Here is a 21,731-nt window from a genome sequence, read left to right as displayed (position 1 = left end):
TTTCGGCACATGCAAGTGCCTTTGTCAAACTCATGCAAACAGCAAGTGGCAATGAAATGAACATCAACATACAGTACAGACCAAAAGTTTGGACACACCTTCTCATTTAAAGAGTTTTCTTTATTTTCATGACGGTATCAAAACTATGAATTAACACATGTGGAATTATATACATAACAAACAAGTGTGAAACAACTGAAAATATGTCATATTCTAGGTTCTTCAAAGTAGCCACCTTTTGCTTTGATTACTGCTTTGCACACTCTTGGCATTCTCTTGATGAGCTTCAAGAGGTAGTCCCCTGAAATGGTCTTCCAACAGTCTTGAAGGAGTTCCCAGAGATGCTTAGCACTTGTTGTCCCTTTTACCTTCACTCTGCGGTCCAACTCACCCCAAACCATCTCGATTGGGTTCAGGTCCGGTGACTGTGGAGGCCAGGTCATCTGGCGCAGCACCCCATCACTCTTCTTCATGGTCAAATAGCCCTTACTTTCAAAGTTTTCCCAATTTTTCGGCTGACTGACTGACCTTCATTTCTTAAAGTAATGATAGCCACTAGTTTTTCTTTACTTAGCTGCTTTTTTCTTGCCATAATACAAATTCTAACAGTCTATTCAGTAGGACTATCAGCTGTGTATCCACCTGACTTCTCCTCAATGCAACTGATGGTCCCAACCCCATTTATAAGGCAAGAAATCCCACTTATTAAACCTGACAGGGCACACCTGTGAAGTGAAAACCATTTCAGGGGACTACCTCTTGAAGCTCATCAAGAGAATGCCAAGAGTGTGCAAAGCAGTAATCAAAGCAAAAGGTGGCTACTTTGAAGAACCTAGAATATGACATATTTTCAGTTGTTTCACACTTGTTTGTTATGTATATAATTCCACATGTGTTAATTCATAGTTTTGATGCCTTCAGTGTGAATCTACAATTTTCATAGTCATGGAAATAAAGAAAACTCTTTGAATGAGAAGGTGTTTCCAAACTTTTGGTCTGTACTGTATGTTTAAATAGCCCGCCCCTCATCACATGATAGAGGCTTTCGGGTCTTTCTTCTAATCAAGCATCTGGGGGACACCCGCGGACCGTGCACCCACAACAGCAGTGCCGCCCCGACATCTATTTTCAAGCACACAGTGTGCTGTCCGCATCCGCATTTGCGGAGCGCGGCCCCGATCTTCGGGTCCGCAGCTCCGCAAAAGATAGAACATGTCCTATTCTTGTCCGCAACTGCGGACAAGAATAGGCATTTCTATAGGGGTGCCGGGCGGGTGTGTTGCGGATCCGCAATTTGCGGGTCCGCAACACACCACAGACGTGTGAATAAGGCGTAATAGAAAATGCCTAATCTTGTCTGCAATTGCAGACAAGAATAGGGCATGTTCTATTTTTTTGCGGGCACGGATGCGGAAGTGCGGATTTGCAAATGCGGATGTGCGGACAGCACATTCTGGCCTCATTGAAAATGAATGGGTCTGCACCCATTCCACAAAATTGCAGATCGGATGCAGACCCATTTTGCTGACGTGTGAATGGAAGAGATATCCCTCAAAATAAAAATAAATTTAATTATTAAAGTTAAGCAAAAAGCATAGATGTGGTAGGCAATAACAAGTGCTCGGTGGCACCAAATCAGAAACCATATGTCCTACCACAATCCGGGGGGTTCCAGTGCACATCCATGAATCCCGGAGGGAAAGCAAAAAACATCTATCCCTGGGCTAGATGATGATGTGTTTTTGAAGGACAGGGTGGGCAAAGAACTGTCCCTGATATTGCCCTACAGGGGGTGCTATTCTGGCTCTGATAGCCTAACCACAGACCACCCGCCCTGATAAGAGCGACCCCGTCCGGGACCTAACCCTATATAAAAATGGCCCTAGTAAGCCCCTAGGCCCCTGACTTCCAGGTGATCACTATATAGATCTATGTGTTTTTGACTCATTATAAAAGTATATTATAAGTATATCACACCCCTCTGTGTATCACACCTATCGATAGCACACCTATACCAGACCTTAAAAGAACTTTTGTTGCCCTTTAGCTAGCGTTTGGTGTCTCTAACAGCCTGTCCCTGCTCCACACAGCAACCTCTCCCTACACTGGCAAAACACTGAATATAAAATGGCGGCCAGATCAGGTTTATTTATAAGGTAGGGGGTATGTCCATGTGCTAAAACGTCTCAATTGGCTATCCTGTACGACCTGATAGATGTGTCATGAGTCAAAGTTCTTCACAATGTAAAAGAATATGGCGGGCGCGAATATCTCCATATGTTCGCATGTTTGGTGAATCGTGAACACGCAAAGTTCACCGCGAAACAACCACTGGGCGAACCGCAAGGCCATCTCTACTAGGGACCCCTAAAACCGGCACTTTACCGTGCCTACACTGCGCACAGTGTTCCATCGCTATCAAAGGAGATGTTATCACACATCCCCACCCAGGCAAGAAATATCCCATTAAGGGATACTTCACTTGTGATTCCTCTCATGTTGTGTATCTGATCAAATGTCCTTGCGGATTGATCTACGTTGGCTAGACCACCCAGCACATTAGAGATAGAATCTCCAAACATAAATCTACAATCAGAACTGATCAATTACTCTTACCAATTCTGGCACACTTCAAACAATTTAAAATCAAATCTCTACAATGCGTTTTCAATTTTTGGAATAGATACCAAAGATACCAATACCACGACGAGGAGGAAACCGGACCTTGCTATTGAAGCAACGTGAATCATATTGGATACACCGCTTGGATACTTTGTTCCCAAAGGGACTGAATAGAGAATGTGACTTTTACTATAATGTATAAAATGACATATGTCTTACTTTTTCTGACATTCTATTATCTTTTTTGTTGTTCACAGATTCACTAAATTGGAAGATTTCCTAGATCCATCTAGTCATATACTCCTATGGGTAAATTGGTCCCCCTTTCCCCCCCACTTTTTTCCCCTTCTCCCCTCCCACCCAACCCCCTTTTCCCCCTCTCCCTCCCCCTTCTCACCCTAGTCAGTCAGTATAACTGTATTATAATACATTATCTATCGATATTGCTCTTTAATTTATTGATTTAATTAACTTATTTATGTCCTCATGATTAACGTTTTATTTTTCAGTTCATTTACCTTTTCATAACCATTTCCCATATCTATCCTATAGCATCTATACCATCTCTCTTTCCCCTTTCCAATCTTCTTCTTATTTTCCCATATACTATACACATGCTTCGATATACAGGTCCCAACCATTTTTCCAGACACCACTTAACTACTAGTCACTGCACCCACAAATTAGCGCCATCCTCTATAGCAAGGGCAATCACTTTTGCCCTAACTAGACTTCTGTTCTTATTGAGCATGCGCGCGCAGTCCGACGCAATGACGTCAGACCGCCGTCGCGTCACCTACAAGGAGGCCCTACACTTTACTACATAAACCCGGCAGAACGCTGGTCTATGCACATCCAGCTCCTCAAACAGACGCATGGGCCGCAGGTATTTAAGAATGCTCTAATCTATATACTTATTTGCATTCTCCATTTGCACATCATCCTTTTCGGTTAACAATACAATCCCCTGGTACTACTTTCTCTCCTCCTCCACTTTTGCCCTACTCATTACTATATTTTACCCTAAGCTCTCCTATTTAATGGTTCACAATGGCATTAATCAAGAGATCAACCATACCTAGTCTTTCATTATGAATATTTCCTTGTACATTTAGTTTGTACATAATCTCATCCTGGATCTCTGTTTTTCTTTACTCGCGCTTTTATTCCCTCCTACTTATATGTCTTTACTACATTTTTCTTAGATCCCTTGATAAAGATCACAACTGACCGAAACGTCGGGACTTCTGTATATGACCCTATGTTATGCCTAATATATAATATTGGATGTGGAATGAATAGCACATTAATTAATGAATGAAAATTACTATCTTCAAATATTACAACGTGTGGTGTGCAATAGATTCCTACCTATAATCCCCTGTTGAAGGCGCAGGCCCGGATGCCCCTCGCCCTGCACCTAGACCTTCGCATGAACCATCAGCAACAACATCCATTTCCCTGTCCCAAGGCAGCGTCCAAATGTCCATAAACAGTCATTCTAATGCAAGCGCAATCCACACAGATGTTTAGTGGCGATAACGCTATTATCAGCGTAACCATACCACTGCTGTGTCTTCTCAAACGATCGCTGCTCACAATTAAGGACAACACTACAGTTTGTCTTCTCAGCGCGAATTAGACCATGAAGAGGAGGAGGAGTGGAGACAGTTGCCTCTGCTACAGAGGGTAGTACCCATGGAACTTTAATTCCATCTGCTCAGCATGGATGGGCAGAAGAGGAGGAGGATGAGGAGATGGAGAGTCATCCTGATTTCGACATCGACATCTTGCCTGTTGGTACTCGGGCACACATGGCTGACTTCTTGTTAGGCTGCCTTTCCCGCGACCCTCGCGTTTTTCACATTTTAGATAACACAGATTACTGGGTGTTCACCCTTCTAGACCCCCGCTACAAAGACAAAGAGAACTTCTCAGCTCTCATTCCTTTGGTGGAGAGCACGAGTAAAACTGTGCAATACCAGAAGGTACTTTTTGAGAGATTGCTCCAACGCGGCCGGCAGAGTCCGTACTTCCTTAGGCAACCGAGGAAGGGAGACAAGGGGAATACACAGCAGTTCCAACAAAGGCAGGGCAACACTTTCCAAGGCATGGGACACTTTCATGACACCCCGCCAGCAACCTCACCCTGAAGCACGGTCTAGTGGTACAAGGAGTGAAAAGTTTTGGAAGATGGTGAGGGAATACATAGCAGACCGTATCAGCATCCTAAATGATCCCTCAGTGCCTTACAACTACTGGGTGTCCAAGCTAGACACGTGGCACGAACTGGCGCTCTACGCCTTGGAGGTGCTGGCCTGCCCTACTGCTAGCGTTTTGTCTGAGCGTGTATTTAGTAGTGCTGGTGGCATTATAACAGATAAGCGTATCTGCTTGTCCACTGGCAATGCTGACAGGTTGACTCAGATAAAAATGAACAAGGCCTGGATTGCCCCCGACTTCTCAACTTCACCAGAGGAGAGCTGAGCTGATGATGAACATAAAGGCAATTTCAATCTATCATTTACAATGTACTCAATCTACTGTGGTGTATGCCCATGCACCTTTTCCACCACAAAAATAGAGTATATGGTTGAATCTTGTTTTCTCCTCCTCCTCCAGATTGTATATATTCCCTCCACTCTAATTTTTTTTATAGGGTCAGCTCAACTGCAGGCCCTCAACTCTAATTTATTTTATAGGGTCAGCTCAACTGCAGGCCCTCTACTCAAATTTTTTTAGAGCGTCAGCTGTACAGCATGCACTCGCATATAATGTTTTAGAGCGGCATTTGAACAGCATTTACTCGCATATAATGTTTTAGAGCATCAGCTCACCTGAAGGCATTCGCATATAATGTTTTAGAGCATCAGCTGAACAGCATGCACTCGCATATAATGTTTTAGAGCGTCATTTGAACAGCATTTACTTGCATATAATGTTTTAGAGCGTCAGGTCGCCTGAAGGCATTCTCAAATAATGTTTTAGAGCATCAGCTGAACAGCATGCACTCGCATATAATGTTTTAGAGCATCAGCTGAACAACATGCACTTGAAAATAATGTTTTAGAGTGTCAGCTGTAGAGCATGCGCTTGCATATAATGTTTTAGAGTGTCATTTGAACAGCATGCACTCGCATATAATGTTTTAGAGCGTCAGCTCACCCGAAGGCACTTGCAAATAATGTTTTAGAGCATCAGCTGAACAACATGCACTTGAAAATAATGTTTTAGAGCATCAGCTCACCTGCAGGCACTCGCATATAATGTTTTAGAGCATCAGCTGAACAGCATGCACTTGCATATAATGTTTTACAGCGTCAGCTCACCTGCAGGCACTCGCATATAATGTTTTAGAGCGTCAGCTCACCAGCAGGCCCTCACCCCTAATATTTTAGAGGGTCAGCTCAGCAGCTCATGTTTTGAATGATCAGATCAGCAAGCCCTTGCTCCAAGTGTTTTTGAGGGTCACCAGCAGGCCACCAACCATAATTTTTCAAGGGTGTGTATGATGCCCTCCTTTATGTGTAACAAAGGGTGTTTTGGAGTGCCGGTTCCTTGTAATTTTTGCCAGCCCCTTCACTTAGTGCATTCATGCATTTCACTTAGGCTTCATGAGTGTAGGAGTCCCACTAAATAAACTATTGTACCACAATGTGAATGAGGCCCTCCTTTATGTGATATACAGGCTGTTTCAGAGTGCCTCTTGCTTGTAATTTTTTGCAGCACTTGCACTTTATATACAATTTAATATACAGGAAAGAATGTTTCCTAACAATCTTTCCTGAAAATTGTTTTTTTTTGGGGGGTTTTGTGCATATTTTTGTCAGTCTGTAAAAGTGGTGTACAACTCGGACGACATGGTTCCCAGCAGCGACCTCGGAGTCCAAGATGCATCCATTTTGGTGGTGTTTCTGTCACTTTCTGACTTTTTCCAATGGACCAGGCACCCTCCCCTCTTCAGAGCATGGGGTGCCTGGTTGTCTCCCATTGACTTCCATTATTCCCGATCCATTTTGGTGGTGTTTCTGTCACTTTCTGACTTTTTCCAATGGACCAGGCACCCTCCCCTCTTCAGAGCATGGGGTGCCTGGTTGTCTCCCATTGACTTCCATTATACTCGGGTGCTGAATGTGTTCGGGCTAAACACCCGAATACTTTGGTGCTCGATCATCACTAACAAAGACGTGATGTGAACCCGGCCAAATTTCACAGTTGTAATTCCATTACCAGGTCTTGACCTCATGTTCAGGTATTAGCTAGTAACACAATGCGCCACCTGCTATCTGAATGTTGTATTGCAATTTATACAATTTAGATATAACGTAATTTCATAACACACATCTCAGGCCATGTTGAGTTATGTGTCACGCCGGTGACAGGTTTGAGAAGGTCTGAAAGAATATCTGCACATTAGTTATCTGACAGCCTCTTTTGGTTTCACTTTGTCTGTGTGTTGCTGGTATGTCCACACCCCCTGTTCAGGTGTGGATCATGTGACCTTCACCTCCCCCTATTTAGTCTGACTTAACCCATCACTCCTTGCTCTGGATAGCTTCATTTGGTTTTTGGAAGAGCTGGAGTGTGGTTCATGGTGAAGTCCTGTTCGTCCATCATCCATCAGCCTCAGAAGTTAAGTGTTCCGCTTGTTGTGTTTTGTATTCCCCCCCACCTGGGAAGGAGCGGGTTGTCTCTGCCCGGTGATTACTATTAGGGCAACTGAGGCCACCAGGGTTTTCTAGGTTCCTGTGTATGGGCATCTCTACCATCGAGAGGTGCCCATACAGATAGGAGTTAGGGCCAGGAGCAGGGATTTATAGGTGGTGACCCTTTTCTTTCCCTAGCGGTGAGGCCTAGTGTCTTTTCCCTCCCTTCTTGTTGTCCTTTGGTGTTCTCCCCTACAACATCCGTGACATTATGTGAGCAGTTAAGTGTGGACACATCTGTACATTAAATTTCAGATGGAGTCTGGAGCTATGGATTAGCATGATATGTATTACTGTATTACAATATATGTGTCTTACCAGAAGTTTCTAAGAATAGCCATTCAGTTGGACGACTTGGTTCTAAAACTTCAGTTTTGGGTTCTTTCATTCAGTCTGTCCCAAGCCCCAAGGGTCTTGATCAAGATAGTGACATAGATGATGGCCCATATCAGGAAGTAGTGATTTTTCCATACCTGGATGTTTTTCTAATGGTAGCTGATTCAGAACAGAGGCTTTTCCAGCTTGTCTCCTAATCAAAAGTGCCCGTTTTTGGGAGTTATATTAGATTCCATATCGCAGAAGTATTATCTTCCCCACCAGAAAGCTCTTTTGGTCACTTCACTAGTACAAGAAGCCATGTTAAATTGGTACATAGTCCTCAGAGAAGCCAGCTCTGCTCTGGCACCATGCAGAATCTGTTCTATGGGACAATAATACCTTAAGGCACTTAAAATATATGAAGGCAATGTTTCTAGCCTTATCTCATGGTCTCTCTTCAGTAAAGAATAAAGATTTCATAAACAAGCAGTGAGGTACCAGACCCCAAGGATTGATGTCTTTTCCACCAGATTTTTCAATTACCTGAAGCATCTTTGAGTTTTTGCTTTGAGGTTCATCTCAGGGAGGTCTCCAACCAACAGGCAGTCTTTCTGAGTCATCACCATCTGATCTGCGGAGTGGGTGCTAGATCATAGTATATTCAATCAGATGCCCTTTGCAGTACACCACACATAGATACATTTGCTACTTGGTCAAGTTTTGTCTCTTCCCCCAGGATTTACCATCAGGGATTGACACCTTTTCCCCAATAATGGAGGGAGGGTCTCCCTTATGCCTTTCCTCCCCTAAAACTCTTGCCAAGGGCTCTAAAAAACGATCAGAGAGGAGGCAGCCACTGTGGTACTGATTGCCTCATTTCGGTCCAGGAGGGTGTGGTTCTCTTGGCTTTGCAGGATGTCCATAGTAACTCCTGGTTTTGTTTTAGAGATTCGCAGTCTCCTTTATCAGGGACCAGTTTACCATCCAGAAGTGAAAAGTTTACCACTGACGGCCTGGCTTTGAAAGGCAGATTTTAAGTAAGAGAACAAGTAATTTCTACCCTACTAGCAGGTAACATCTGTTTTCTATCTCAAGATCTGGAGGACTTTTTGTTGATTTGCCAACAAACCCATAGATGTCCTGTTGAGTCCAGATATTCCTTTCTTTCTGGATTTCTTGCTGGTGAATGCAGCGGGATATAGTAGTTGCATAAAACCTTCAATGCAACTACTATATTCCACTGCATTCCCCAGTTACTAGTTCTTTCTGCCTGATACAGTATATACGAGGCTACCCCGGTTTCGGTTTCCTCCACATTTTTATCTGTATAACAATAAACATTTTTTGTTTTCTTTTAAATGTCCTTACAGGCAGTGATTATATATTCAGAACCTCACTTTTAAAATACTTTCTATTAAATTTGCCTTTCTTTTCGCTATTTCCTCATCTAAAGGAGTTTGTGAGATAGACATCGGGCGATGTCTCCTCGAATATCTGAACATTTCTCAAGAGTGGAGTGATTCTTGTCAACTTTTGCTACAGTTTCAAGGGTCTGTTTAGTATACTCATCGTCCCCCACCTTGGTCAATATCTACCTCATCGGCAGAGAAGGCCTGTGCCTCTATAAAGCAAATATGTAAGGCAGCCACCTGGAGTTCCCCACATTATTTTATAAGCCTTAGCTCCTGTCTAATGATGGCTTCCATAAATATATATATATATATATATATATATATATTGTGGCAATGTGAACATTGAGGTGTTGTTTCCCCAGGTTCCAGTCCGGGACTTAGGGCATGCTCATGTCCAGGGATGCTATTTAATCCTGCTAATGGATCCTGGGTGGGTCTCACTCTGGAGAGTGTGCAGACAGAGGCCTGGTGAGCCTCTGTCAGTATGGTCTCAGCTAGGCAAGGCTGAGGGGCCACGAGGCTATGCAATAGCCTGGACTTTGGGGGACTCAGCGACACCCAAGAACAAGCATTGAAAGGTCAGAGTCAAGAGGACTGCTAGACCACAACCCCCTCCAAAGGTACTGCATTTGTTACAGCCTGAGGGCTGGTGGACTGTATGTCTGGGGTAAGCCGCACCTGGTTCCATGTGTGAACGCTATCGTATAGCCGAGTTAGGGATACGATGTTTATTATGTTTAGGTAGAGCCCAGACGGGCAGGCTTTTGTTTTATGCCATGTTGTGTATGAAGAGTGTAAAATAAATTGCACTGTTTGGACCTGAAACCCAGTGGTTATGAAGATCCTTGTGAGAATGACCCCCGAATAAGAGGCGATCCCTTACATATGGTGGAGGATGCGGGCAATAACAGCAGGTTGCTAGGGGCAACGACCTGACGGAAAAGAGCAGGTGCTGCTGAATGTTGCCAAGGAATTGCTGTGTTTCTGTGCAGTGACTTAAAGGGCCGGAAGCCTGCTTGTTCGCTGGAGCTGGAGCAGGTGCTGCTGGAAAACTGCTGGTTAATCTGGACTTTATTTTTCTGAGGTGTAAGGTGTGCAGGGATTTAAAGGGCACAGTAAAAGAAACTGACCTGTGAAAATGGCTGCCAAATGGTGGAGCGCGTGGGAAAAGTCCTGTGAGATGGTGATCGGGGGGATCCCGCTGCTGGTTGTACTAGACTCCCGCCAACAAGTGTCTCAGGTCCTGCCCGTAATTCTGGACTTTCTGGAGAGAGGGCCAGAGACAGATGTCACCGTGTCTCTGACCTTTATAACAGACTATGGCCCTGTGCAGTGGGAGCTCTTAAAATGTGAGACCCTGGAAGTGGAGTTTGTGCTTGGCAAAGATTTCCCGTTATTTTGGCAGCTGTGGAGAGGAGAAAATGCTACAAATTGTGTACCTGGAGAATCCGATGAACAGCAGATATGTGCCGTTGCCAAGGGCAACCGTCGGGAAGACAAAGAGGTGGAAAGTGATGCGGTTCTCAGGAGTGCATATCTTCCCTGCGACTGTGTCCGGAGTCCTGGAGAGGAAGTGCGGAGGTGCAGTAAAGCTGTTGCTAGGAGCAACCACAACCTTGATGAGTCCGCGGGAGAGAATGGCACTGCTTTACCAGAATGGTTTATTACAAAGGGTAAGACTGTTCCTGTTATTAACTATGTGGCAGACCCAGTGACAGTAAGCCGGCGGCAGGGGATACCTGCTGGTCCGGTAGGTAATAAGTCACACAGAGAAAAAACTGTGTCTGAACAGGCGGATAAGCCTGCTGTGATTGCTCCCTCGCAGAAACCTGCAGGGGAGAAGGTTTCTGGGTCGCCCAAAAAGCTGGTGATCAAAGCTAGATTTGGGGTGGTGAAAGTCAGAGATCCCATGCTAGCCCAGGTAAGAGGTAGCATGATGGCCGCCCCAGAGACTGGTAGAGTGTTACATGTTCGGGACAATTATGTGAATAATACGGACTCTCAGGTGGTTCTCACTGAGAGTGAACCTGATGTTACAAATACGCTCATACATGAGGAAATGGTGGGCCGTAATTTCCCCTTATGCTTGGAGGTTTTAAGTAATGGAGACATTTCTGCAGAGAGTGACAAAACTCCTGCAGAACCTGTACCTGTCCCTTTAAATGATAATGTGAAGGAGCTGCACATTGAGAACAAGGGTGCAGATAAGGTGAAAAGTGATGGTACCATGTTTGACGAAATGCATAATGGAAATGTGATGTCATGTGAAATATGTGATAATAATGACAGGCCTTTTCCTTTGCAGGCTGTGATTGGGGAAAAAGCTAACCCTGTTGGTAAACATGTTTCTGATATAAAAGTGTTGATAAATGTTGAAGAAACACCCCTAGGAGACCCCATTGTAGACAATGTGACGGGGCTAGAGGGTGTACCACACGTACCAGAGGTGGATGTGCAGTCTCCACAGGTTTCTATGATTAATAAAATGTCCCAGGTGGGGATTGACTCATGGGTGCCCCTAGAGGTCAGGGTTAATAATGACACAAACAGTATAAGTGGCGTATGTGCCGTGACAGTTAGCAACTTTGAGAGTGAGGCTACCATGTCAAGACCCAGCAAAACTAAAGTGGTTACTAGTAGCGACCAGATGACAGTTATATCTGACGAGACGAGAGTTCAGTCGGGTGACAGCCTAGTGTCTGAAGCTCATATCCTGACAGTTGTAGATGACCTGACAGGACAGTACAGCTACAAACTTGAAGATGTTTTCTCTCGCTCTGCACAGTCCCTAGATACACTAGAAATGGGGCTAGCGGTTCTAGCAGAGCAACTGCAGGAGTCTCCAGAGGAGTCACAGAAAGAGATGAATGAACTGAAGGAACTAGAGTCACTAATAGAAGCGGAAATTCTCCAACTTCAAGAGGAACTTGCAGCTTCTGAGCGATCAAGACTTCATGCAGAGCAGGAAAGAGATGAGCTGGCTGATGAGGTTCTAGACAGCGCCTCAGAAAAATCTGCTCTCTTGGAGGAGAAAAGTCATTTGGAAGCCAGGATGGCTCAACTTGATCAAGAGTTGCGTGTTCGGATGGTAGACCTGGACCACCAGAAACAAATTGTGTCTAAATTGGAGAAGAAACATAAGATGTTGGACAAGCTCCTGGCTGAAGAGAAAACCACCTCGGCCAGATATGCCGAAGAACGTGACCAAGCGGAGACTGATGCTCGAGAGAAGGCGACCAAGGCCCTCTCCTTGGCTAGAGCCCTTGAAGAAGTGCTTGAGGAGCGAAATGAATTAGAGAGGCTGAACAAGCAACTCAGAGCAGAGATGGAAGCTCTCATGAGCTCAAAAGATGCCATCTATGAGTTGGAGAAGCCTAAGCGTGCTGCTGCACAGCAGGTGGAAGAAAATGAGAAACTGGAATATCCTCTGGAAGGTGCCAAGAAGTCAGAGCCTGGTAAAAGTGGGTCTGGAGATGGTGGTGCCGGGGTGCTGGCCAAGGCAGAGAAGGTGGAAAAGGTATCGGCTGAACCAGTTGATGGGGCTGATGTGCATGCAGAGGCCAAGAGTCTCATGACAGTGTGTAACCAGGACCAGGTTGCAAAAGACGTCCCCTCTGCCTACAAGGTCTTCCAAGTAGCCAGCAGCCTGCTGGGGAAGAGATATGAGGAGATGGACGACCAGTTTGCAGATCCGGGCTATTACGATGGGCTGTCTCTCCTGACTCCTCCCCAAAAGGAGTCCAGTATCTTGGGTGAGCCTCTGGAGAAAACGCCAGAAGACAAGGAGTATGCTGAAGACCCCAGTGCCTCCAACCTTGATGCGAAAGGGAAGGAGGAATTAAGAAAGCAAGGATATGATGCCATGTCCCTGAATGGTGAGAAGGCTAATAAAGTAAAGGAGGACACCAAAGAGACCAAGGCCAAGGAAGCTAAGGCCAAGCTCTTGAAGTGGGAGAAATCCTTGGATGTTCCAGAGATCAAGGGTAAAGCCGAAGTGGGGAGAGGCAGTGAAGAGGCAGAAGACCCTGAAACTGAGGCACCATCTGAGGAAACCACTGCTGGAAAAGAAGCGAGCGGGGGCAAGCCAGCTCTGCTGACGGAGCTTCGCAAAGACAAGAAGAAAAGGCCTAAGCGTCTGCAAGAGCCAGCGAAGTCAAACAGAGAGTCGGTCGTTTGCATAAAAATATATTCTGAAGGGAGTTCCAGAAGCCGAGATCGAAATTCTAAGAGTAAAGGAAAAAGAAATGTACGATCTACTGTTAAAATAAAGAGACAAAAAGTGGCGAGTCATAAGAAGCGTGCTCGGCTGAAGCAGCTGTGTAAGTCAAAGAGCGAGAAAGATAAAAAAATAAAAAGAGAGGGTCTGCCTGTCACATGGACATGGGAACATTGTAGACAATGTCTCTTGGGCAAGATGTCAGTGTGGGTAACAAACCAAGCACTGATGGCATGGGTCTGGCAAAATAAAGGGAAGCCTCTGACCCTGACCACATCTTCCAGGGGGAAGGTTGAGCCAGGCGATGGCAAGAAAATGCGGATGCCCTGTCACGAGCATCCAGTTGGTACATGTGTTCACCCCCACAGGTTTGAACAGAGGGGGGGGATATGTGGCAATGTGAACATTGAGGTGTTGTTTCCCCAGGTTCCAGTCCGGGACTTAGGGCATGCTCATGTCCAGGGATGCTATTTAATCCTGCTAATGGATCCTGGGTGGGTCTCACTCTGGAGAGTGTGCAGACAGAGGCCTGGTGAGCCTCTGTCAGTATGGTCTCAGCTAGGCAAGGCTGAGGGGCCACGAGGCTATGCAATAGCCTGGACTTTGGGGGACTCAGCGACACCCAAGAACAAGCATTGAAAGGTCAGAGTCAGGAGGACTGCTAGACCACAACCCCCTCCAAAGGTACTGCATTTGTTACAGCCTGAGGGCTGGTGGACTGTATGTCTGGGGTAAGCCGCACCTGGTTCCATGTGTGAACGCTATCGTATAGCCGAGTTAGGGATACGATGTTTATTATGTTTAGGTAGAGCCCAGACGGGCAGGCTTTTGTTTTATGCCATGTTGTGTATGAAGAGTGTAAAATAAATTGCACTGTTTGGACCTGAAACCCAGTGGTTATGAAGATCCTTGTGAGAATGACCCCCGAATAAGAGGCGATCCCTTACAATATATATATATACACACACACATATACCATATTTTTCGCTCTATAAGATGCACCTGGGTTTTAGAGGAGGAAGTGTTAATCAGACCTGAGCTCAGACCCCAATTAGACCTCAGCTCAGACCCCCAATGTTAATTAGACCTCCGTTCAGACTCCCAATATTAATCAGACCCCCAAACAGACCTCCGACACAACCAAATAGACCTCAGACCAAACAGACCGACAGTGTTAATTAGAATGCAGCTCAGACACTCCTAAAAGACCTCAGATCAGAGCTCAAATGTTAATCAGACCCCCAAACTGATCTCAGATCAGACCCCCAATGTTAAACAGACAAAACAAAATAATTAAACTCGCCTCTCCTGTTCTGGACGCTGCTGCTACTGAGATCCAGTGCTCTTCCTGCTGTGCTGTGACCTGACATCGCACAGCATGAGGTCACACAGTGCGCCTACGTCCTCACACTGTGCGCAGGTCACAGCACAGCATGCGGCTCTGGCACACGAAAACCAGTGAGTGGTGAGTACAGAGCTAGCACAAGGAGTGATGCATTCGGTGCTCCCCATTCCTGCTTTACTAATGAGTGCTTCCATAATGGAAGCGCTCATTAGTATTCACCCTATAGGACACACTGACTGGTCTATGCAGGGGTGCTGTCATAGGCTCAAGATAAACAGATTGCCAATAAATGTAATCTAAATTATTCTCTTTTATTCTAGTCTCATTCTTAGGTTACATTTGACCTTGCTATGACCGTTGCATTTTGCATTTTTGTGATAAGTAACTGAATACTATACAGTGTGATTTTCCATTATAGTGGTGGACATTTGTACACATCCTCACTATGCATTGTCAGTTAGGAAGTATAGTATATGCAGATGCTGTATGCAAAGTGATAAATGGAAGGTGGAATTGAAATTGGACAATATGAATTGACACTGTATGTACTACTGCATACAAAGCTTTGTTTTGTAGTAGTGTTCACATATTAAAGTCAATTTTGACTAGTATAAAACATGTAACCAAGGATAAAAACCAGGAAAAGAAAACTGTACGACTGTACTCAATAACATGGGTAACCTGAGCAAATGAATTGGTTACAATCATGGGCGGATTGGCCATAGATCTTACAGGGAAATTTCCCAGTCGGCTGATGCCCCAGGGGGCCACCAAAGTCTCTGCCGCTGACCGGGTGCATAATGAGCTCTCCTACAGTATTTAACGTTGTGAGAATTCAACTGCTGTGGTCTGTATCTCGCCTCCTAAGCCCCCTGCTCCATATCTTAATCAAAGACAACTGGAAGAGAACAGATGGTAGCCATCTCACCTCCTAAGCCCCCTGCTCCATATCTTAATCAAAGACAACTGGAAGAGAACAAATTGTAGCTATTAATGGCCACCACAGAGGGCCAGTATATTGTGGTACACTATGTTATTTGGTTCTGCTGGGATGGTATTTTGCACTATGGTATTGCTGACCCTGCCTACTTTTGTCACCCTGCCTACAAAATGGGCCACTTTTAGTTTTTTTTCCAGTCCACCCCTGGTTACAATTATTGTTTAGTATATTCTGTGGTATCACTGGCAGATACATGGCAGTGACCAGTTGATAGTCACTGGTGAGGGGATGGGAGAAGGCAAACGGAGCTCCCCACTTATAAATACTTTTATCAATCTAAATACCTTAATATCTATCTATCTATCTATCTATCTTAATTAGAGATGAGCAAATTTCAAGTTATGCTTCGTTTGGTGGTAAAAGCAGCATTGTGTTATGGATTCCGTTACCACGGACCATAACGCAATTCTGTGACAGAATGCATAACGGAATGCCTTTAGAGGCTTTCCGTTATTCATTCCGTCATAATAGAAGTCTATGGCCTGCATAACGGATCCGTCCCGTTTCCATTATGCAGGAGAGGACTCCCCTGCATAAAGGAAATGGGACGGATCCGTTTTGCAGCCCATAGACTTCTATTATGACAGAATGAATAACGGAATGCCTCTAAAGGCATTCCGTTATGCATTCCATTATATAATTGTGTTATGGTCCGTGGAATCCATAACGCAATTCTGCTTTTACCACCAAACGAAGCGTGAACTAATTTCAAAATATGAAATTCGCTTATCTCTAATCTTAATCTAACCAATGCATTTCTATATCCAACCATCTCTCCATCTCCATGAGTTATCAGATAATACCGTCAGATTGCTGAGTTGTCATACAATCCATCTACCGTTTACAGCAGCCTGTATTCTCCATATGGAGCAAGGATCATAGTCTGTGATCTTTAATTCTTTTTATATTCACTAAATGGGCGATGGAACATTAGGTGAGATCTACTGAGCTACTAAGTACTTATGTTTTCAATTTATGTTTTTAGAAACTCTTCTCAGTCCCCCCCGTTTAATTTGTCCTGTCTCTAGTCCTAATGTCACTATAAAGAGTTCCAGTATGCACATAAACAGTTGGATACACCTTGTTATGGAGTGAATGCAGATAAAGCTTTCCCCTTCTGTCCAGCATAGCCTAGCCCAGGGATGGCCAACCTGAGGCTCTCCAGCTGTTGCAAAACTACAACTCCCAGCATGCCCACACGGCCTACAGCTATTAGCCTACAGCAGGGCATGGTGGAAGTTATAGTTTTACAGCAGCTGGAGAGCCACAGGTTGGCCATCCCTGGCCTAGCCTAATGCCTTTCATTACCTGTGGCAAGATGTTTAAACGTACCTGATACCTGTTCTGTATTATAATTGATTGGATAGGAATGTCTCCCACTGTGAAGAAGTCTGAATTGGACAAATCACCATTTCACAGCCCATCTCCTCAAGATACTTCCCCAAGAATCAGTGGCTTCACACAACATCACAGGCCGGTCATAGCTGTGCACAGTGGTGAGTGCATAATCCCTAGATTTGCTCCCAAATGAGAGCATAGCTCTCTAGAGCACACATAAGATCTAGTACTTTGTTATATGTCAAATATTTCCTGTGCTTTTATTTTTCAGTTGTTTAATTATCCCTCTCCCCCCCCCCCCCCTTTATTGTTCCGTTATTTTTGGACTACATAGGTCTTGCCCGAAGTCCCCACACTTCCACTACGTTACACTTCCCACCTTCCTCCCTCCTTCCCCAGGCTGCCTCCACTTACTTTCCACATACAGCTATTCGCTATCCCCCTCACCTAAATCCTCAGGATCCCCTGAAAGACTTGGTGTCGCTTGCCTGTGACCCATCCAATCAGCAACCAGGCCCGGTAAGCATTTGAGGGTTTGTAAAAGTAAGCCTGAGTCAAAAGAGACAGGGGACTTTATATAGAAATAATCACTAGCATATGTACCGTAAACTTTTTCTGGAGAAAAATAATAAGATAATTGTGGGGAGGGTGCTGCATCTTGAGGATTTTCCTACTGTATGTGATAAATATTTTGGAGTAGTATTCCAGTATTCCAGATACATCTAGTTGGATAACATAAAAAATATACAGGCAATCCATGGCTGTACCAAATATGTTCTGTTGTGAATTATCTAGTTTTAGAATAAGGGGTTCTGTGTAGCTGCTATAATCTATTTATTCCACTGGGTATTTCCCTTGAAATAATATGTACTATGGAGTCATGCTTTAGACTGTTACCACTTTTCCTCTCCACCCACTTGCTCTCTAAGCTGAATGGGAGTGGCCAGGTGAAAGTTTCGAGTCACTATATCTCCACGCAGATGTTGGCCCCGCCTCCTCCAGGGATGACCCGCCTGTCATTGCCCTCCGACACCAAATCTACCACAGCATCCGACGGTGGTAACTCCTCACCCACTTCTCCAAGTGAGTTCTCCAACTGTTACAAAATAGAAAAATGGTAATCTTATGACAAATAATTAATGTAGAAAAATTATAATATTGGTAATAGTAAAGAAAAGCATGTATTGACTAACATATACTTTATTTATGACTAAGGGTTCATTCAGACGACTACAGTATATCCATTTTGCGGTCCGCAAATTGCACATCCGCAAAACATGGGTACCGGCCGTGTGCGTTCCCCATTTTGTGGAACAGAAGGGCCAGCCCTATGATAGAAATGCCTATTCTTGTCTTTTTTGCAGGTCCGTGGAATGGAAGTACAGATGCGGACAGAACACAGTGTGCTGTCCACATCTTTTGTAGCCCTATTGAAATATACAGTTGTCTGAATGAGCCCTAAATATTGAAGGGGTTGATCACTTTCTGGTTACTGGTGATCACTGTGCATGTAAGATGAATAAATTGCACTTACTAATTTAGCTTTTGTTGATATTATGTGCTGTTTGCTAGATTTTGCAACCTATGTACCCTTTTTGCGGAAATCTTCTCTGCTGTCCTCATAAAGGTCCTGTCCATAAAATGGCAGTTGATAGAGGATCATGTGACCAGACACATCACCCAACCGCCTCCGTTCTAACCCACTGCAGCTGCACTAAACTCCTAACAGTGCAAGTGTAGATGGCAGATGCAGTATATTTGAACAGAGCAGATTGAGTGATGTGTATTGGAATGGAGGAGGCTGAGGGATGTGTCTGGTTAAATATCCCTCCATCTGCGGCTATTTTATGGATAGGACTTCTGTGTGGACAGCACAAAAGACTTGGCCACCAAGAGTTCATACGTTATGAAATGGTGCAGAATATCAACAAATGCTATATTAGTAAGTGCCATATAATCATCTTACAAACACATAGATCAGCAGTAAGTCCACATCATTACAGCAGTGTACCTTTCTATGGTCTGTGACTGCTCTTATTTTATTGCGATGAAAGCAAATGCTTTGACATGCAGCATCCTTAATCCCCAATGCATGAGAGAAATTTTATGCTGTATCATTCAGCATTTTAATTCCAAGCATTATAATTTACGTCTTTATTGCTTTTCTGTAGTTCTGTAGTTGTCATGTTGGTGGTTAAGGGCTCAGTATTCTTGAAACCTGTATGAAATCACAATCACTTAATCTGAACAATTTTAAGACTATTTTTATATAGCCTGCACCCTTAAGCCCCCCACCCACCCATTTTGGAGTTTGTATCAATAATTATTCTTTCTTTACAGCATATTCTTCCCCTAGTACACCTCCTGCCAATCGATCCTTTGTAGGGCTTGGACCCCGGGATCCTGGGAGCATATATCAGCCACAGGTAAGTTTGTTCAAGGTATGCTTTAGCATACATAATAGTGGTGGAGGTTTATTAATACTGCCTTAAATTTAGATAGCTTAAAGCTAGACTAGGTTGACCTATGCTGTGTAATAGATTTGACACATCTTGCTAGGCATGTAAGAAACATTTATTTTCCTTAACCACTTTGAGACCAGGCCATTTACCCCCTTCCTGACCAAGACTAATTTTGCGAGTCTGACATGCGTCAATTTATGTGATAAAAACTTTGGAATGTTTTTACTTACCCAAGCCGTTTTAAGATTTACATATTGTATGTCATGTTATTGTTAAATTGAGTCCGTATGTTATACCTTTATTTATAAAATAAATCAAAAATTTACAGAAAATTTCGAAAAATTCACTATTTTCTAAATTTGAACCTCTCTGCTTTTAACCCTTTTGCTACTGGAGCAATAGGCAAACATGGCGCCCGCTCGCACATGCAGTGAGCGTCATGGCCGGCAGGCCTCTGCTGTTTCTAACAGCAGAGACCTAACGCTAATTACTGCGACCGGCAATAATGTCGATCCCGGTAATTAAAGCCTTTAGATGCCGTGATTAAGTGAGATCACGGCATCTAAATTGTCAAAAACCCGGAAGCTCACACTTCTGGAAATCCTACCGACATCCCCTGCGACCAATGGGGATGCCGGTAACTGATTTTAATGCTATGGGTCTCGCTGAAGAGACCTAGAGTATTTAAACTGCAATTATTATTTTGGACACCAGATGGCAGGCCAACATAAGAAATGAGCAATAGACAATAATAAAGTCATTTTAAAAATACATGATTGTTCAAAATAAAAAATTTAAAAATAGTTTTTTTAGGCTCATATATAAGCTTCAAAGTCATTACAAAAAAATAAAAAAGACTGTTAACAAATATGTAAAAAATATAAAATTTTATATCACCCCCCTTTCCATATAATAAAAAATATGGCAAATGGCATAATGGAAAAAGGGTCAAAATGGTCAATTTGCCATTTTTTTTATTGCTTCTTTTACCCAAAAAATTTAATAAAATGTGATCAAAAAGTTACACACGTTCCAAAATGGAATCATTAAAAACTACAGATTGTCCCGCAAAGAATGAGCCCCCACACAGCTCAGTAGATATAACTATAAAAAAGTTATGGGGGTCAGAATATGGTGATGTAAAAAAAATATATATTTTTTTTTCAAAGTATAAAGGGGTTCTGCAGTTTTTTCAAACTGATGATCTATCCTCTGGATAGATCATCAGCACCTGATCGGCGGGGGTCCGACACCCGGGACCCCTGCCGATCAGCTGTTTGAAAAGGCAGCGGCGTTGGCAGTAGCGCCGCGGCCTTCTTGCTGTTTACCGCAGGCCCAGTCACGAATAGTATCAATGGCCTTGGCGGGGCTAAGCTCTGTTCACTTAAATATAGCTTAGCTCCGCCCAGGCCATTGGATACTAGTCATGACATCACTGGGCCTGCGGTAAATAGCGAGAAGGCTGCGACACTACTGCCAGCGCCACTGCGTTCTAAAACAGCTGATAGGCAGGGGTCCTGGGAGTCGGACCCCCGCTGATCAGATGCTGATGATCTATCCAGATGATGATGATCTATCCAGAGGATAGATCATCAGTTTGAAAAACTTCAGAACCCCTTTAAATTTATTTTGACACTATTTAGACATAAAAAAAACTATACATATGGGGTATCATTGTAATTGTACTGACCCAGAGAATGAAGTGCATGGGTCAGTTTTGCCGCAAACTAAACGCTGGGGGAACAAAAGCCGTAAAACTGTGGAGAAATTCCTTTTTTTAAATTTTAAACATTTTTTACCGCTTCCCACTATATTCTATGCCATAATTAATGGTGGCATTAGAAAGTAGAACTTGTCCCGCAAACAATAAGCCCTCATACAGCTATATGAATGGAAATATAAATAAGTTATGGCTCAAGGAAGATAGGGAAGAAAAATGAAAACGCAAAAACAAAAAAACGGTAGTGAAATGGTAGTGAAATGTAGTGAAATGGTTAAGACAGATAGTGATACCTCTTAAAATATTTATTAATTAGCATTCATCACCATATGTCTGCTTTATGTTCGCATTATTTTGGCATCATTAGGTTTAGAATTTTAGAAGCAATTTTTGAAAAATCAAGTTTTTTTAAGGACTAATTCAGTTCTGAAGTCACTTTGCATAATAAAAACCACCCATAAATTAAGTATTCCACAGAAATTAAAGCAAAATGGAGAAAAAATGTCAAAAAGTACCTTTTTTTTTTGCACATTTTCTATTTTAATCTATTTTTTCCTGTAACACATCAAGGGTTGACAACAAAACTAACCTC

At 43.6% G+C, this 21,731-nt stretch overlaps 1 protein-coding gene across 3 annotated transcripts in view; it reads left to right on the top strand.

The window, feature by feature from the left end:
• NFIC (nuclear factor I C) overlaps positions 1 to 21,731 on the top strand; it is a 650,631-nt gene that overhangs the window by 518,321 nt on the left and 110,579 nt on the right. For all 3 annotated transcript variants that reach the window (XM_040417755.1, XM_040417754.1, XM_040417753.1), the window contains 4 exons: positions 16,987 to 17,115; positions 17,292 to 17,476; positions 17,887 to 18,040; positions 19,298 to 19,383. In XM_040417755.1, coding sequence (XP_040273689.1) covers positions 16,987 to 17,115; positions 17,292 to 17,476; positions 17,887 to 18,040; positions 19,298 to 19,383 — 554 coding nt within the window. The remainder of the gene's footprint in view (positions 1 to 16,986; positions 17,116 to 17,291; positions 17,477 to 17,886; positions 18,041 to 19,297; positions 19,384 to 21,731) is intronic.

Source organism: Bufo bufo, chromosome 2 (genome assembly GCF_905171765.1).
Source record: "Bufo bufo chromosome 2, aBufBuf1.1, whole genome shotgun sequence".
NCBI classification, from domain to species: Eukaryota; Metazoa; Chordata; class Amphibia; order Anura; family Bufonidae; genus Bufo; species Bufo bufo.
This window is presented reverse-complemented; position numbering and strand designations above follow the sequence as displayed.